We start from the raw sequence: 19,824 nt of genomic DNA, 5'->3' as shown, positions 1-19,824 counted from the left end.
TTTAAACCCCAGCAGGCCATCAATGAGGCTGTAGGGAAGTGAGACATTCGGAGAAGGAAATCAGCACAGTGTGAGTTTAGTTCAACAACTTCTGCTGGTATGCCAACTATGACTACGTCTTCCAATAAATCTGTATCTACCAGATAAGAACAGGCCTCATGAGCAACACAGAAGCAAACGCCACTAAGCTTTTGTAGTTTTTATTTCCATCTGTTAAACCATTTGTCTGGTTAACATAAATGCAACAGGTATTGCCAATCCACTGAAAATCAGCCATAAAGCAAGTTATCTGCTGAGTATTCGCTGGGACATTTCCTTTCCTGTCATGTTGCAACCTTTGCTGGAGAATGACCTGGAAAGCATACCACTCAAACCATGGTTCCTTTGCCCAGCTCACACTGGGGGTCATATCTACGGCCCTCTTCAATGCTTATTTAATGGAGATTGGGAAAATTGCTATTTGTTAGTAAATTATACGTCAGTACTCCACTGATTGCTTTTGAGCTCTTAAACTTTAAGCCCACAACTGCTCAAGTGAACATCAGAATTTACTAACATCCCAGGAGGAAGACGGAGTCAGCCAAGAGAGTTTCCCAGAGGCCACCATAGCATCCCTTGCCCCAAGTTTCTCTTTTCAGCCTTAAGGCAGCTTGTCCTTTCTCCTCTGTTTCTTTTTCTCCCACAAAAGCAAATTCTTTGCAGAGTTTTCTCTCCCTATTTCCTATATTTACTTCTTAACTTCTACATAGCTCCCTCACTGGTTTCTTTGGTTAGAAGAGCAACTACTATCTTGGCTTGCCTGCTGAGTTATCCTAATACCCCAACTCCCAACTTTAACATTGTCTTCAAGATTTCACTATCAGGAACATGTAATAATGGTTGAGTACTGGAATTTTCTTTTCTTCTTTCTTTCTTCTTTTATCTCTTTTTCTTTTCTTTTTCAGGTATGGAAGATTGAGCCCAGAGCCATGTAGATGCTAGGCAAAGTATCTAATATGCCAATTGCGTTTTTATTTTTATTTCCAGACAGCATCCTTCCAAGTTGCCCAAGCTGACTTTGAACTCACTCTGTCGCCCAACTCTTGCCTCATCCTCCTCCCTGAGCCTATAAGCAACTGGATTGCAAGTCCACACTACAAGACACCTCCTGAAAGTTCCTTTTCTAGGATGTTTAATTTTGTTATTGCATTATTTATTTATTTATTTTGTGTATGTGTGTATGCATGCATGTGTTGTGTGTGCCTCTTTTTCTGTGGTGTTTAATTATTTTATTAATTGTTTTTATTTAGTTTGTGTGTGTGTGTGTGTGTGTGTGTTGTACATGCCTGTGGACATCAGAGGACAACTTTTAAGAGTTTCTCTCCTTCTACCATTTGGTTTCCAGGGATCAAAATCGGGCTTGGTGGCAAGTGCCTTTACCCATTGAGCCATCTTAACAGCTCTTAAAATTGTTAATATTATTGTATCACTTTAATAACATTTATTATCTTTAATTTTAGGAGCTCTTTATATCAAAAGTTACAATAATTTTTTAAACAATTCATGTCTCCTAAGAGGTGAAGAATCCGTATCCTGTTCCATCTGCTATAATTCTCTATGATTATGTTCTTCAAGAGATATTCATTCATTTTTCATTTCATCCTTTTGTTTTTTTAGAAGTACTTAAGAAGTACATTCCATGAATCAATCATTGTTCTAGCTAAATTGAGGAAATATCAATAAAAGGAAAATGCCAAATCACCTACACTTACTGAGTCTATTTTCTATACAAGAGGAAAGGCAAACACATACTTGAATATAATATGAAATACTAACAACTAATGAAAGAAAAAGTCAGAGCAAGGGCTTTATAACGTGTATGAATACGAGATATACTATACACACACATATCTATGTGTGCAAACATACATATGAAAAGGTTCGTGTTACCATAATTAGCTATAAAGTATCTGACATAGCCAGAGCTGCCTTGCCAAGTTGTCATTAGATGTTCTCAGAACACTCAGAGGCCTCAGCTGCTGCTAAGCAACAGATACAGGATGTTTGATGTCCTGCCATCCAGAGCCTGCACTTTTCTCAGTAGGCAGCATATTGATTGGGTGAGCCTGAGTCAGGAGAGAATAGAAGTGGGAACTGCCAAGGAAAGCGGTGAGCATCTCTGGCTGTTCCACTCCTGCTTTATAAGATAAGTAATGTAATGTGAGCAAAACCTCCAACCTGCACATGTTTTCACCAAATGTGGAATAGGCAATGAATAGAGATTTGTATGTCCACTGTGTAACTTTAGCATCTTAGAAAATAAAGACCCACGTGAAAGAATATATGACCAGGTCAGGAAATTTTCAATGGGCTTAATAAGTAAAATTAATGTTCTAGAAAAAGATATCTTACATACGGGCCAAATATCCAAATTCCATTTAGCATTTGTATTTATTTCTATCTCCAATCTATTCATCTTTCTTTCAACTCAGAAGGTTATTTTTAACATTGGGGTAGGCAGTGTATGAAAACCCAAGGGATTTTTTTCAGATGCGAGAATATTATTTCGAAGAAGGAGCTTAATACACGACGTACAACAAAAATGGAGGAGGTGAAGCTGGAGAGATGGCTCAGAGGTGAAGAACATTCGCTGCTCTTCCAAAGGTCCTGAGTTCAATTCCCAGCACCTACATGGAAGCTTGCAATTGTCTAATGCCATCTTCTGGTGTGCAAATTATGTATGTATGTATGTATGTGTGTGTGTGTGTGTGTATGTATGTATGTATACACACACACACACACACACATGAATAAGTGAATCTTTTTTTTAAAAAAAAAAAAAAAGGAGGAGGTGAGGCTTAACATCATCAGGGAAGGGCTTTGGTTCATTCATATTTACCTCACACCTACTTTAGGATCCAGCACAAAAGTTGTTCAATGAACACTGCATGGGGAATTAATAAGAGATCCTCTTCCTTTCATTGCTGTGACAGTGTCCAGCCTGTCACAGCATATCTCTTGGGTCCTTGTGCTCCATCCTCACAGAACCCACTAGGAAGCTGCCATGTTCACTGTTTTGTAGGTGAGTAAACTGAGACATGGTAAGTTAAAACCTACTGAGGAAATGGCTAAATTAGAGGGGAAATTCAAATCTACAACAATGCCTATGCGCCTTGCCTTTAAGAATCCCTCGAAGTGATAGAAGCTTTATTTTGCTTTCTTCTGTTTCCTTCTTCCCGATTCCCTCACAAGATCCCAGTCATGTGAGACAATGCAGTCATCCGTTAAATGAGAAATACCAGCACCAAGGATAAAGTCCTACACATTACATTAGATAGGGAAAATATCTCACGTGTTTGAAATTTTTCCCACATAGGAAACAGTAGCAATACTATCTCCACCCCCACTACCCTCAGAAGCAGATGTATGTATGCACATATACATGTAAAACACAGCTTGTGTTGAAGAAATTGACCCAACCTGTTAAGGATGGGCTAGGTAGGACCTTGAAGGGCTTTCAATCCAACCTTTTCAGGTTAAAGATATGTGATAGGTGAGCAAACAAAGGACCTAAGAAGGTCATATCAGAGTGATGGCAAAACTCAGGACAGCACCTGACACTGACTCCCAACCCCTCCTCCCCGCATCCTGCTGCTTCCCTAGAAGACTACAGTCATTATATAAATAATATAGGACAATAAGAAGCAACTACTCGGAGGAAAACTTAGACCTGGTGTTCGGGAGCATAATAAGGGCTTCGGTAACCTTTTGTACCACACACCTGAGTCAAAGGCAGAGTTTGCCCAGATTAGTGCAAGATGCTGGGACTTCTGACCATGGAGTAAAACGCCAAACAAGTTAAATATTACAAGATAAGCAAAATTTTCTCTGATTTGACTTTAGCCTGAGGTAGCTGATGCCACTTTGAAAAGAAAAGGGTCAGGAGTGATTAAGTGGGGGCACGGGCTGCTGCTCATTGAACAGAAGACTGTAAAGATCAGGTTTTATTGGCTTTTCTGGAGTGGGAATCAGTCTGGTACTTGGCCAGTCGTCATCCACATGACAGGTTGTTAACATCCACAAAGGTGCTTTTCCGTTCTGGTTTGCAGGCTAACAGGAGGATAACTTGACCCAAGTGTTAAAACAGCAACAAGGACAGAGTCACCATGGAGACAGAATGACGAGCTTCTTAGATACCCCTTAGACTAGAATGAAGAAGCAAAGTATTTAGCAATGGTATCTTCAAGTTTCTACTACAACAATCAAGACAGCAGTCACCATAACCCTCCTGGTGGGTATATTATCTCCAGTAGAGCAAGGGAAAAATAATCGTGTAGTTTTCAGCTGTGAGACCCACTAAATCAGTGATGGTTAAGTTCACTAAAGCAAGAGGACCTTGGGGCTTGGCATGTTGATTTTGATGTTGTTGGGATATTTTGTCTTATTAGTTTTTGTTTGGTGTTTTGTTTTGCTAGGACAGGACAGGACAGGACAGGACAGGACAGACAGACAGACAGACCAGACAGAGGGAGAGAAACAGATGCAGAGACAGACAGACACAGAAGGGTTGTTGGCAAAAGCTATGATTCTGCCCTGGAAAGTGATCTCACATCTGAGTTGATTCTGGGATCTTCCAGTGGCATTTTATGGCATGAGGGTTTTTCCTTGGTAACACTTCCCCCTTTGTCACTCGCAACCTTCTGAAATCTCACTAGTTTTAGCTTGGCCTAATCATAAGGGATCCATTACCATAGTCTGCAAGCATGTTGGCCTTAAGGCCAAACCTGTCATTCCAAAGGCTGCTGAAGGAGCACAAGGATGTGGGCAGCAGACACACACATCAGGCTTTTAACAGGGATCTGGTTAAGGGCCCGGAGTTTATTTGCCGTCTCTTCTCTTGGCAGTGGTCCCTACTATTCTAAAAAGGACTGAGCATAGTCTCGTCTTTAAAGAAAGAGAGAAACGAAAACTGGGCACAGATTAACTGAGGAACTAGACACTTTCTTCCTTTTGGATCCCTTCTATGAGTGTGTTCTTACACTCACACATAAACACACAGGGCACACAGGCCACTGTGCACAGTCAAGAGACTGACCCAGAGAAATGAAATGTTACATGCAGTAAGACTTCTGGCAGATGAACACTTGTGTCACAAGAACAGCAAACCAGGGGAATCTTTTTCTTTTTTTTTTTTTTTTTCCCCTTTAAATGGGAAGAGGTCAGAGAACAAAATTCAATTTTTCCATTTCCTTAACTATTTTGTTTAAAGGATTTCTCTCACGTTTATTTTTCCATTTATGCCATTAGCTGATACTGAGCAATGACAGCAGTAAGAGCCAGCTGATTTTAGCAGAGCTGTTAGGAACCAGCTAGCTTTCATATGAAAACCATGGCTTTGTCTGTTCTTGAAATACTGCCTGAACCCCAACAAGAAGCTCAAGCTGTGTTTTAGCAGCGGGTGATTAGACAGCAGTCACCAAATCGAATTATCTTGGCCTTTCAGAACTTACCTGTGGGAGGTGTGGGAAGAAAAACAATGAACAAAATAAATTAAAAATGCAGAGCACATTAAATGCAGGGCAACTGCAAAGAGCAGGGGAGGAAATACTGAGTGTACCTATGTGTATGGAGGAAACAATGTGTGGGACCTAGAAGTGCCAGGACACAATCATCAATCACATTTACAGGATGCAAGCCTGGTTCTCAAGGGAATTTCCCAGCCTACCCTCTCTTTCCACACGGACTCCTACACCACATTACTGATTGCTGCTTCTGCTTCCAGCAACACATACCTTTTTTTGTTTTTGTAGGTCAAGCAGCTCAACTTGGGGAGACTATATCCAAGGCTCATATAGGCTGTTAGCAGATTCATTTTCCCAAAGCTACTTGAAGGGCCCCAGGTTTTTGCTTTCTTAGATCCTAGAAATACTGTCATAGCTTCTACAGGTTACCCTGCAGTTCCTTGGCAGGTAAATTTCTACAATACAACTGCTCACTATCTGCTGACAAGGAGGACCTCCAGTCTGCGAAGCCGCACTCCTTACTACGTAATATAAACAGAGAACCACATCTCAGCACGCCTGACAGTTTTATTGGCTAGAAGGAAGCCATATTTTCTCTATGCTCTGCAGGATGGATGGATGTAAATAAAACACAAGTCAAAAGACACTAGGACCCAGCAAGATTTTGTCTGCTACAAGCACTGACTGACACTATCCACATGCATGTCGACTGGCTCCAGATGGATATATTTGCATGGAGCGTGCACTCAGATACCAGTGGCCTGCACCTAGAGTTTCTGATTTAGTCAACCTGAGGTAGGACCTTTACCATTGCATTTCTAACAAGTTTCTTGGTGAAGCCCATGATACTGGTCAAGAGAACATATTTTGAAAATGAATTCCTAGGTATTCTGTTCACTCTACTCCTTCTAGGACCAGCTATCCATTTTCTCTCCAATCTATGAATGGACCCTTCGGCAGCAGGCTCTGCCTACAGGAAGCACATGTAAACCTGGCCACACAGCAATGCTGTTTAACCAGGAAACTGGATTCTCAGGAGCCCTGGGCATGATCTAGAAGAGAGAACAGAGACTCAAAATCAAAAAACAAAAGGCTCATCCAGAAGTACATGGATGTGGAGCTAACAAAAAAAAAAAAAGGTTCAGGACGGGGGTCAGGGATTCTGAAAGGCCAAATCTTACTGTATTTGCAAGTTGAAAATTTGCTGTCTAGCTTTGTGGATGCTGATTAAAAAAAAAAAAAAAAAAAAAAAAAAAAAAAAAAAAAAAAAACAACAAAAAAAAAAAAACATTGTCTTGGCTGACGAAAGCCAAAAGACAGCTCACCACACCAAGAGCAGTTGTCAAAATAACATCCTCGCTCTAGTTCCCTGAGCTATGGTTCCAAAATGCTGATGTAATCAATTGACAAAGGCCAGGTCTGCCTCTTTATGTGTGTTCCAGGAGAATTACACCGAAACTGGGAAGCCTTGATTTATATACGGGCTGCAAATATGTTCCATATCTGTCAACAGCAAACAAGCCTGCCGTTAAGGAAAGTGGTTTCTGTCACCCAGAGCTGCACACAGCAGGACAGCCTTGAAAACCTGCCCAGAGAATTTAAAGAAAAAAATAAAAGAGCCTTAAATGTTCAGAAGATGAGCTGGATATAAGCTTGAGATATGAATGGAAAGCCCCCTCCCAAGAACAGCTGTCCAGCTGCCAGGTCTGCAGGTCATGCTGAGAGGACTGGAAACAAATCAAAGAAGGGGAAAAAAAAACACTGGGGAGGAAAGCTGAGGAAGGCTGTTGGAGGAAGAGGGAGGGAAAACTCAAGGGTTTAGAAGAAGAGCAAAGAGCCAGAGCACAGATCTGATGATTTCTGTGGAGATTCCAAGAGCAAAGAAAAGCCTGAGAGAAATACTGGTCTGTCCCAGAGTGGGATAACCAGTGGCAAGCAGGGAACGCTACTCAAGTCTAAGTCTACTTTGAAGACAGAGTTTTGCATACCGGAAGTCTACATGTCGCGTCTGAGTTAGACACTCTTGCAGACATAGCGAGTAGACATCTGAAACTAAGAGGTCCTCAGTGGAGAATATACTTGGGCGTGGTTAACACTTTGAATCCAGAACCGTATTTCATGAGGAGATGGCCAAGAGAATGGATGTAGGCATAAGCAAAGAAACAAACAGAATAAACAAACAAACAAAAACCATATGCCAAGGCTTGAGTCTTAGGGTAGCCAAGGGAGGACAGAAGGTTCGTGGAGGAAACAGGAGAGAGAGAGAGGGAACTCTAGGACACCGAAAAATCAAAGGAGGGAAATGTTGGTAATAGTCAAATATGATAGGAATAAGGTGTAACATGTGGATTATATGTTGAAAGAGAAAGAAAGGAGGAACAGGAAAGGACACCGTCTTAGTTAGGGTTTTACTGCTGTGAACAGACACCATGACCAGTGCAACTCTTATAATGACAACATTTCATTGGGGCTGGCTTATAGGTTCAGAGGTTCAGTCCATCATCATCAAGGTGGGAACATGGCAGCATCCAGGCAGGCATGGTGCAGGAGGAGTTGAGAGTTCCACATCTTCATCTGAAGGCTGCTGGCAGAGTACTGACTTCCAGGCAGTTAGGATGAGGGTCTTAAAGCCCCCCCCCCCACAGTGACACACTTACTCCAACAAGGCCACACCTTCTAATAGTGTCATTCCATGGGCTGAGCATACACAAACTATCCCTGGTATTAATTCTTTATTCCTAAATCAAATAGAAACCAAATTGCAATTATTACAGGAGAGCATTATGGAACATTGAATTCTGAGGACAGAGCTCTGCAAAGGTAGACACCATTCAGTATCTGAGAAGACAAGTGATGTTCTCTCTAAGGCTTTCAGGCTTCATCTGAGGGGAAAGGGGGCTATACTCTGTGCTAGTCCAGAGTCAGCGGAACGTTGGCTTTGAGCTCTGCGTCTACCCACGGTCAGACTTCTGTGATGCAGTTGTCTGTTTCCATGTTATAAATTCCTTGGTTGCTGCAATCAAGTAGATTTCATAGTGGGGATACTAAACCCAGGATGAAGCCAGATATGAATGGGGTTTCACTTTCTCCTACTAGAAAAGGTCATTAAAAATCTCGATTTACACCTATGAGGTTGGATGGTAAGATATAAAGGAGTAGTCCTTGATATAATTAAAATTCTTGCTCAGGTATCTTAAGGAAGGAAATCGGGAACTTTACAAACAAGTGAATTCAAAATACCATGACTTTCGTTCCTTTCAGCCCTTGAATCTCTTCCAGTTGTTTGAAACAAACTTTGCAGGTGGTGCCTATCCGTGCATATGCTAGAACTTCGGCAGTTAAAGAAAAATAACAGGGAGCAGGAAATATACTTTCCTCCCGGCCTGCCCTGTGAGACAGGGGAAATTATCTTCCCCTGATGTCGTCATGTAGAAAGGAATCTGTTTTTAGAAACTGAAATGTTGAAAAGAATCCACCATGGTGCTTGTTTGTTTGTCTGTCTGTCTGTCTGCTTGTAGTTCCTACCATTGCTGCTCTTGGTTCATTCATGTGAAACTAATAAAAAAAATACCCAACACCCAGACTGTAAAACAGAGCAATCTGCAGTGCTCCCTCTCACTCTTTTCATCTCAAAATTTCCTTTTCTTTTCAAATAAATCAATTCTGCTTCCTAGATCCCCCTGACAAGATGCCCTTGCTATCCAATCCACAGGAAAAAAAATTCTAGCTCAAAGAAAAAAAAAAAAAAAAACTTATTTTGCAATTTCTCAGGAGTTGAAGAGGACCCCACATTTTAAATCTATGTCAGAGAAAATGCAGTTTGTTAAGGGTATAAATAACCACCAGCAACTTTGGAGACAGGTCTAATGCTCTCACACACTTTCAGTACATTTTCTGGTTACAGTAAAGTACCAGTTTTGTCACTTGCAAAAAAAAGAAGCAGTTTGTTGATGACTAAGGGTCTTGTCGATTTGTGGTATTATTCTGGGAATTTTACTTTTTATATATCAAAGTGCAACATTTCTATACCAAACACACCATGAGAACCTCTTTACACTGTATTATTATTGAAGGGCAGGAAGCTTCCTTTCAGCTTCAAATACATCAAGATGTTTGCTGCCTTCCCTGGTACATCGGTAATGATTCTTAATTTAATAGATATATTTTTAGTAAATTGCATTTTATGTTGTAGACTTTCGATAGACTACAACAAAATATGGCAAGCTACAATGTAATCTCTACATTGTAGCTTCGGCTTTCCTGTGTTCTTAACTGTATCATAACTCAGTAAGTTTAATGAATGGCTCCCAAGAATCAGTCTGAGAATTCCACAACAGCCAAAATGGAAATGGTGACCATCTACCTACATCAAGAGCAAGCTAAGTGTGTGGCCAAGGCAGACACTTCTTTCTTCATTTAACACTTTAGACCCTGGTCACAAGCATTACTAGTCGCTTAAGTAGCAAGTCCTCTGGTTTGGTTTGGGTTTGGGTTTTGATACTTACATTAGGCAGGTATTTTGCTAATATGCATATGGGTCATAGTTAAATCAACAAAACACTTTCATCTAAACGATTACATAATATAATGTTCACAAGGCAAAACAAAATGTTGGTGGGGAGGGGTACTTTTTACAATTAGACCTTTTAGTCAGTGTCTGGGGGATACACATCCCATTTTCCAGAAATAAACATAAATATCCCATAACTTTTAGTTTCTTTTAAAAGTAACGAGATTGGGGATCCAGAGATGGCTCAGAAGATAATGTTCGTGCTATTAATGTATAAAGACTTAGACTTAGGCCCTGAGTGTCTAGGTGAAGTGTTAGCCAGTGACAGAAAGCATCAATCCCAGGGGCTTGGCGGACAGTCAGTGACAGTCAGTCTAGCCTACATGTTGAGTCCTAGACTTAGTGAGAGCGCCTATCATTGAAAATACAGTGGATAATGACAGAGGAAGACTGCTGGGCTACACACACACACACACACACACAGACATTCATTCATTCACATATACACTCTTATACACACACACACACACACACACACAGAGGCATTCATTCATTCACATATACACTCATACACACACACACACACACAGAGGCATTCATTCATTCACATATACACTCTTATACACACACACACACACACACAGAGGCATTCATTCATTCACATATACACTCATACACACACACACACAGAGGCATTCATTCATTCACATATACACTCTTATACACACACACACACACACAGACATTCATTCATTCACATATACACTCATACACACACACACACAGAGGCATTCATTCATTCACATATACACTCTTATACACACACACACACAGACATTCATTCATTCACATATACACTCATACACACACACACACACACAGAGGCATTCATTCATTCACATATACACTCTTATACACACACACACACACAGACATTCATTCATTCACATATACACTCATACACACACACACACACACACAGAGGCATTCATTCATTCACATATACACTCTTATACACACACACACACACAGACATTCATTCATTCACATATACACTCATACACACACACACACACACACAGAGGCATTCATTCATTCACATATACACTCTTATACACACACACACACACACAGACATTCATTCATTCACATATACACTCATACACACACACACACAGAGGCATTCATTCATTCACATATACACTCTTATACACACACACACACACACACAGACATTCATTCATTCACATATACACTCATACACACACACACACACACACAGAGGCATTCATTCATTCACATATACACTCTTATACACACACACACACACACACAGAGGCATTCATTCATTCACATATACACTCATACACACACACACACACACAGAGGCATTCATTCATTCACATATACACTCTTATACACACACACACACACAGACATTCATTCATTCACATATACACTCATACACACACACACACACACACAGAGGCATTCATTCATTCACATATACACTCTTATACACACACACACACACACACAGACATTCATTCATTCACATATACACTCATACACACACACACACACAGAGGCATTCATTCATTCACATATACACTCTTATACACACACACACACAGACATTCATTCATTCACATATACACTCATACACACACACACACACACACACACACGGGGTGGGGCGGGGAACATAAAATTTAAAAACACTGACATTCTTAGATATGGGCAAAGAAATGGAACATTTAAACTGTTTAAACTGACTATTCCTAGATCTTGTGGTAAACATCCCGTACTATTTCTGTGAAGCACGTGTTGGGTGATTTAACAGAATTCTTCGTCATGTACTATAGGGCAATAAGTTGCTAACCTCATCCATATTAGGAAGAATATTCTCAGAGGTCTCAGGGATACCAAATTACCCTAAGATTCTATGACCTAGACCCTATCCAGACACAGAATGAATAGTGCAGTTAACTTCTGCCCTTCCAAAGTGAGTTCATTATCTGCAATTTGGTGCACTGACTGTTCCTCATGCTAACATGAGGGAATGGTTCAGAAAGTTACTAAAACCTCGGGTGTGGAGTCAAGACGATTTCAAATCCAGGCTCTGACTTTTTTTTTATTGAAATTTTTAAAGATATTTTGTAAATTTCATACATGATGACTGTATCTAAACCATTTGTACATTCATATATATAAATATATGAACCATATATCATATTCATATACATATGTATGAATGTACAAATTATATATACATACATGTGTGTATGTATATATACATATATGTATAGGAGATATATATATATATCTTACTGAGTCCATATAGTGTTGCTTGTATCTATTATAAAGAATTGGATACCCTATCTGGTAGGTCATCCCTAGAGAAGAACTGATGCTCAGACTCTCATCATCCATAGATTTCCTGAAGTTCTTCATCTAGAAGTGAGACCCTATGTAATTTCTCCATCCACACTGGCATATGCCAACATTTCTAAGTTTACTGAGATGAAGACAGTTGAGCATCGATCCTGTAATTCTATATCCTTACTTAGAAAATGAAAACAGTATTACTATCCTTGTAAGTTGTGTATGTTTTTTTGTTGAGGTTTAGTCTGTTGCTATATATAGTAATACTAAATGCAGGTCCCCAAGGCCAAGTTGCCCTAGAGACAAGACAGTCTGCCACATAGACTCAAGTGATGCCATGTGGCCTCGCCCCCAAGTTATTTCTGACTGGTGAATAGAGATGCCTACAGCCTATTGCTGGGCAGAACTGAGATAGGCTTGGTGTTCCAGGCCTTGGGTTCAGAGGAGACCATGAAGAAAAAAAGAAGGTGGAGAGAAGAGAAAGATGCTATGGGTTAGGAGTCGAGGAAGCATGCCCAAAGAGGGTTGGCCAGCTGGAGTTAAGAGCACCCCAGAGGAGATGTAGTAAGTAAACCTCGGGGTTACCTATAGGAAAGTAGATTCCTATAGCACAGAGGGTAAAATCTGTCCAGCACTAGCGCTAATTGCAGATTATTGTAAATAATAAAAGTTGGGGGTCTTTTATCCAAAAACTGAATGATCAAAGACAGGATAGAAGCCCCAGATTGAGATTAAATATTTTCTACAACTTTTTAATAACACAATGGCTTACCTTCAGTGTGCACACTGCAGAACTGGGCATAACAAGTCTAAAATATTATGATAAGCTTCAGTGTGAATTATTTCTAAAAATCCCATTGGGGTGGAAATAAGCCATCTTTCTACTCTGTGAACTATTACTCCTGGTGATGGATTCTTAACTCTGCAACCTCCCATTTCTATACCCTTTGGAGTGTGCTTGAGTCCACAGTGAGAGACAGTGGAGTATCCTAGGAAAGCACATGCTTCAGATTCAGCGGAACTGGAATTAAGTTTGTCGTTCTCACTTCATTTCTGACATCAGTTTTCCTGTCTGCAAATGAGTAAGAAGTAAAGGTATGTACCTTACAGTGTTAATACACATTTCCATAAAATAATAAATGCATAGGCAGGTCTTGGCATGAAAGGCAACAACAGACATTTACGCAGGGTTTACCATGTACAGAGAACTATTCACACACCTCTCGTAAGCTAACTCACTGAGGCTTCATTAGGACCTTAGCACGTTAGAGCTGTTATCTTTAGTCCACGTGTACAGAAGCTGAGGCCCAGAGAAATCAGCACCTCATTGGAACCAGCTGAATTTTAAGGTTAGAATAGTAGGATTAAAATTTGGACAGGTTTCCTTGATTCCAGGATCACAACTACTACAGATGCTCCAATGCCTACTGGAGCCAAGGGTTTGCCATATTTATTATTACTGTCATAATCAATACATATTTTCTGGACTATTTACTTAACCAAACCAATATTTTCTAAATGTTTATTAGTTGCTATAAAGCGTTAAGTAGAAAAATCTGCCAAAATGGTCTCTCTGTTTATAAGTTTTTTTTTTGAAGAAACTTGTAAGTCTGTTTATTCTGAATATTAAGAAACTAAGAAATGTTAGGGAGAGCAATTTAAGATGGGTTCCCACTGACTACAGCATCTACATCACTATGTCCTGATGAATTGTGTTTGAATGGCAACAAGAACAAACAATATGACCAAATACATGTATGAGATGATTTAGCAGGTAAAAGTACCTGCTACCATGCCTGATGAACTGAATTTGATGCCCAGAATCTACATAGCAGGAGGACCAAATCCTGTGTTCTGACTCCCACAGGAATACTAAATAAATAAATCCCCCAACACTAAATAAATACATAAATAAACATATTAATTTTTACAAAAAAATAAGTTAAATTTTATTGTTCTAAACTTATAATTTTATTGCCTGAAATGAAATGAAAATTTTGAATAAAAAGTTAATTTTCTCCTAATGTAATCTAATCATATTGAAGCCTGTTGCTATTTAGCAGGGAAGGAAGAAATTACCCTGTAATAAAACGGCAGAGTTGTTTACAAAGCAAGTCCTCACTCTTTGAAGAAATAGATAGCTGACCCTTGCCAGCAAGTCTGATGGCCTGAATTCAGCCCCTCAGGATCACAGGGCAAATCAGAGCAAATCAGCCCCTGCAAGTTGTCCTCTAACTGACACACACACGCCTGGCACATGTGCTAACACACACATAAAAGGAATGAATACTATAAAAAAAGAGTTCACGTTTCATGGAGTAAAAACTATACAAGTGTGTATACGTCTCAGAGCATCATCATTCCTGGCCTTGTTCTCTGTTAATATTCCTCTTTATTTCCTTTTATTCATTTCTAACTTATTAACCCATTGTGCTTTATCTATATATCCATATAAACTGTTGTTGTAAGTTCTTCCTGGCACAAGAATCTTTAAAAAAAAAAAAAAAAAAAAGATTTAATTACTATGTTCTCCCTGCGTTGAATGCTTGCATAGCCAGAAGAGAGAGCCAGATCTCATTATTGATGGTTATGAGCCACCATGTGGTTGCTGGGAATTGAACTGTTCTGGAAGAACAGCCAGTGCTCTTCACTTCTGAGCCATCTCTCCAGCCCAAGAGTCTTGAGCAAAATATAATGTAAGTCAATAAGACACTGTCATCTTAATGGGATTTGCAAACAGGTAGAAATAATTTATTATTTCATGTCATCCATGGGCTTTTAGCATTCTCCTGGGTTAAGTGTCCAATTGAAAAAAGGCGCTATTGTCGTAGACTAAATAATCCTAAACTCTAAAACCTGAAAATATTAATTAATATGAAAAATTTCATTACAGATGTGGCTAATTTGGGGCTCTTGGGCTGTGTGATTTAGCCAGGTTTAGCCAGGTGAGCCCTTAACACTGGCACAAATTTTTATAAGAGACGAGCAGAGACCCACCACAGTTAGAATGAGTGACGTGCTGCAGCTGCAACCTCAGAAGCAGAGATTGGTACCTCTACCGGACAAGACTTCAGGCACCTAAAGCCAGTAGAGGTAAGGCACTGATTCTCAGACAAGCCCTGTTGACTCTGTCACTATGTCTCTTAGGTCTATAGAACTGTATTGGTTTCAGCTGCAAAGTCTGCAGCACTTTGTAAGCCATAGGAAGCTAAAGCCACTAGTAATTTGATATGCAAGGGTTAATCAACAACAAGGTTTTCCTTTTAGCAAAAACAAAAACACCCAAAATTAAAAAAAAAAAAAAAAACACTAATAACAAAAGACAAATGCAAAACATGCCGGGAAACATAACAATGAGGCTATTTCAATTTAGAGAAATTGTTATGGCCAGGTCTCGGGGTCTCCAAGAGATCTCAAAGAACTGCCATATTTGACATAGAGAAACAAAGAGCCTTTAATTCAAACCCAGGTTTGGGTCGAAAACTGCGCGGAGCAAAGTCGCAATGCCTTGTCTAGGAGTTTAGGGACTTTATACAAGCAGGTTTGGGGCTTCAGGGTTACATGGTGGATAAGGAAAGCTATAAAATTTCACCTGTTTGGGCGGCAGACAGGGTCAGTGAGCAGGGTCGCATGATTGGGGTGGGTGTTCTTTTGGCTTTTATGGTGTTATCAGGGTTAAGTGTTTTTACAAACCGGTCACAGCTGCCTGGGAACCATTAATTGGCTTGATTTCTCTCGAAGGATGTATGGTTTTTGCTTTTTCCAAGGCCATAAGCCACCTGTGTTGGGGAGTGTTTGGCCATCCATCAGAGAGGGTGCCAGCTTCAGAGCATGGAGGCTGAAAGCTGCATCTGTTTATCTGTTCTCAGGCTGGTAATGCTGTTCCTGGGATGGGGGGATGGGGGATGGGGTAGGGGGTATGAGGGATGAGGGGATGAGGGGATGGGGGGATGGGGGGATGGGGGATGGGGGGATGGGGGGATGGGGGTTCACACTTAGGGAATTGCTATTGGAATGAGGATTTGCACATCAGCTGTGTCCTTTTGGGAAGGAGCAGGGGGGCTTCTGTGTGCACGAGAGCAAGGGGGAGCTGCTGAGGCAAGGGGAGTTCCTCAAAATAAAACATCAAGAAGCACTCGAAAGGGGTCAGGAACTTTCATTTTTAAATGGCTGCTGCACGTTTCGGGAGCAGGCTACATTCCTAACCAAATTCACTTACTGCAGGTGTCTCTCAGTTTAAGTAAGAAGTCATGCCCCAATAAATACATCATAAATTGACAATGCCATCGCATGAGAAGAGTCTGAAGCAATTTAAACTATTAAACATCAGAGCTTAGCACCGTCGGTCACTGTAGCTAGCTCATTGCTCAGCTGTTTCATATATCACCAAGTGGTTGACTAGGAACCGTAGCTGGCTGCTATAGCTAACATCAGAATGGCACGGGCCAGTTAGCGCTCCTTGCTATGTATGACAAAACACGTGAGGAAAGAACTTGTTGCATGAAAACCTTATTCAGGCTCATGGTTTAGAGCAGGATGCCATTCAATGGAAAAGTCTCAGGGATCCATGTCCTTATCCGGGCCCCACTTCCCACCAACTCCCAGTACTGTCATCAAATTACGAAACCCTCGACAGATTAACACTTTGATTAGGGTCCAGTCCTCATGACTGAACCCACCTCTCAAATGATTGCAGTCACCATAGAAAAATCAAGCATTCTACACACAAGACTACAGGGAGGTAATTCGTAACAAAACCATAATAAGCAAGTTTTCTCAAAGAACTCTGCTCTATCAGAGCCACACACACTCCTCGGCCTCAGGTCATCTTCAGCACCTGGACATTTTCCTCATCCTCCACAGACTCCCTCCCACTCCCAATCCATGTCTGATCACGTGGCCTGCCTCAGTGAAGAATCTTGTTAGTCCAGAAGGGTTTTGGCAGAATCCCTCTTACTCCTTCCTGATGCTTCCCCGAGTAACTCTGTATCCACTGACCCCCACACACTGCCCACACATCTGGACTTGTTCACGCTTTTGGGTTTGGGAGACTGAGCCCAACTCCAGGGTCTGGAACTGCCTTTAATTGCACTCTCCTTTCCTATTAAGATAATGGGGTGGGGCGTGGGGGGTGTCTGGAAGCTGCAGCTTGCGGGCTGGACCTTGGCTGATACAACCGAAGAGGAATATGGTTCACATTGTTCAGTCTAGTGTGATCCTGGCAGCAAACCAACTGAGTGTCTCTAGCCCTACACACTGACAAAACTGCCCTTATTCCAGCCGCCTTTGCTCCTAGAACCCATGAGGTCTTTACTTCAAAAACAAACAAACAAACAAAAACAAAAAACAAACAAACAAACAAACAAAAACAACCTTTATGTATTTTAAAAGGCACCCAGAATTCTTCGGTGGGAAAAAAGTGGTCCTGATGGCGTTAATGCAACCCATTCCTTCTGAGAGTTGCTTTCAAAGCGGATTTCCAAGCCCTTTCGTTCTCCCTGTCCCTCGCTCTGATCCTTTCTAAGATCCCTTTACTCTTACTCTTGAATGATCCTAGAGTTCTCTGGTCTTCTCCAGCGGACACCCTGAGCACAGAGAGCAGGTGGCCAGCCCTCAATTAAACCGAGCGCCCGGTGCGGCTAGGGGGTGAGGTGGGGTGAGTAGGGGTGCGACTCTTCCCTGAACACGGAAAACCAGGACAGAGTTATCCATCTGGAGAGCGGAGGGGGTGGCAGGGGTTGTGAAGCTCTCTTGCCTTTGAAGGCCAATCCTCCTCCGCTGCAGCCCTTGTATAGCAGGGACACTGAGTCTCTATAAAACCACCACCTCTCGCGTCCGCTTCACCCCGGCTCGCACTTGAGGACAGCAGGAGTGAGCCCCAAAGCTGGAGTCCCGAAGACCCCGCTCTCCCCCTTCCCCGTTCCCCCGGGGAGAGAACAGCGCTGGGATCCCGAGCCTGCACAACAGGTCCTTTGAGCACCTTCCAGGACGAGGAAGTGTGGCCCACTGACTGCTGGAAGGGATAGTGCAGACAAGGACACAATCCCTACGGACCCGGTACCGGGTTTTCGGGTCCCCTGCCCTTCCCTGGTCCCCAGCCCCACCGCAAAATCTGAGTTAGGCAAAGGATGCAAGCATGATCCCGAAGGCGCGCGTAGGCGTGGAGTTCCGTCCGCGTAGGATGTCCTTGTCTGTCCGGGGGTAAAGTTAGGTACTCAAGGAAGAGAGTCTCTCTGTGCACCTGAGGAACGGACCTCGGGGGCGACCGGCGACCACCCACCTTGTGCTTGCGCCTCCATGGAGTCCGGCGTGGAGCTGAGCGCAGCGGGGAACACGCAGACTCCTCGAAGAGCAGCAGATGGTAGTGGTGCCCGAGCTCGGAAGACAGATAGCCCCGCCGCCCGTGCCCTCTCCAGGCGCGCGTGTCGCGAGCGTTGCGTGGAGGGGGCGGGGGACTGCGGGCGGCCACCACTGGCCGCTGGTTACCTCCGCCCCTTTCAGTCCACCTGGTCCACACCGCGCAGCGGAAAAAGCCAGGTCGGGCGCCACCTGCCGGCCGCTCTGCGCACCCAGTGGGCGACTTCCCTTCCAGCACACAGATGCCCAGACAACCAACGTGGCCCAGAAGCTGGCAAGACAGGAGACAAATGCTTTGGCAGGAAGGAAATTGGGAGCATAGGAATACAATACTGAGCCATTGGTCCTGGTGGAGACAGTAGTGTTAGGTTCCTGGGCGCCCCGGTACCATATTTTTGTCAACTGATTATTACATAACTTTATTTTATATGCCCGTTTAAAGAACCCTTACTTAATGTAATTGGTTCATTTAACATTGAGCATATAGCACTGAAACTCGGACCAAAACACAAAAAGGCGTATACTTCCTCTGTAAAGTTCATCACACTCTATTGCACGTAGGCACAGATCCACTCTCAGACGAAAGTCTGAAACGAAACTAGGCAGTGTTGGCATGGGAGTAGGGGCTGCAATATTATCCAAAGCCTGTGGGCTGTGCCACTGGGTTGGTGTAGGAGTCCTTTTAAGAGAAGACTAAAACTTCAGTCCTATGTCAAGGCTTGCCTGCGGTGTAACTGTAAAGCCAACAGTGACATAAATGGGCGCTCATACGTCATCTCCATCAGTCTCTACCTACTATGCTTCCTTCTTTTCCTCTGCATCTCACAAACTTCAGGAAACACGGTCTCGCATTTTCTTATGCTTGGTGTTACATAGTTTGCCTTTTTGCTTGAAAGAGTGTCATTCTTTTTCTATAAAATAGATGAGAGAATCTGGTGAGATTGAAGGTGGTTATTATATTAAATATCCTGTAATTTCTGCCAAAGAGCCTCAAGCAGAATTACAGCTCAGGAAAGATAGTAAACAATCAATCAAAAAGTCATATTTTCACCATGTCCAAGTTACTCTGAA

General features: G+C 42.0%; 1 protein-coding gene across 1 annotated transcript in view; it reads right to left on the bottom strand.

Moving 5' to 3' along the window:
- The window catches only part of Tpd52l1 (TPD52 like 1), a 96,545-nt gene extending 77,643 nt beyond the window's left edge, over positions 1–18,902 (bottom strand). The window contains 1 exon segment of the mRNA XM_076927921.1: positions 18,677–18,902. Within this exon segment, the coding sequence (XP_076784036.1) occupies positions 18,677–18,695 (19 nt within the window). The 5' untranslated portion in view covers positions 18,696–18,902.
- Positions 18,903–19,824: the final 922 nt, after the last annotated feature.

Source organism: Arvicanthis niloticus, chromosome 30 (assembly GCF_011762505.2).
Source record: "Arvicanthis niloticus isolate mArvNil1 chromosome 30, mArvNil1.pat.X, whole genome shotgun sequence".
Lineage (NCBI taxonomy): Eukaryota > Metazoa > Chordata > Mammalia > Rodentia > Muridae > Arvicanthis > Arvicanthis niloticus.
The sequence above is the reverse complement of the archived record's forward strand: the minus strand, read 5'-3'. Positions and strand labels throughout refer to the sequence as shown.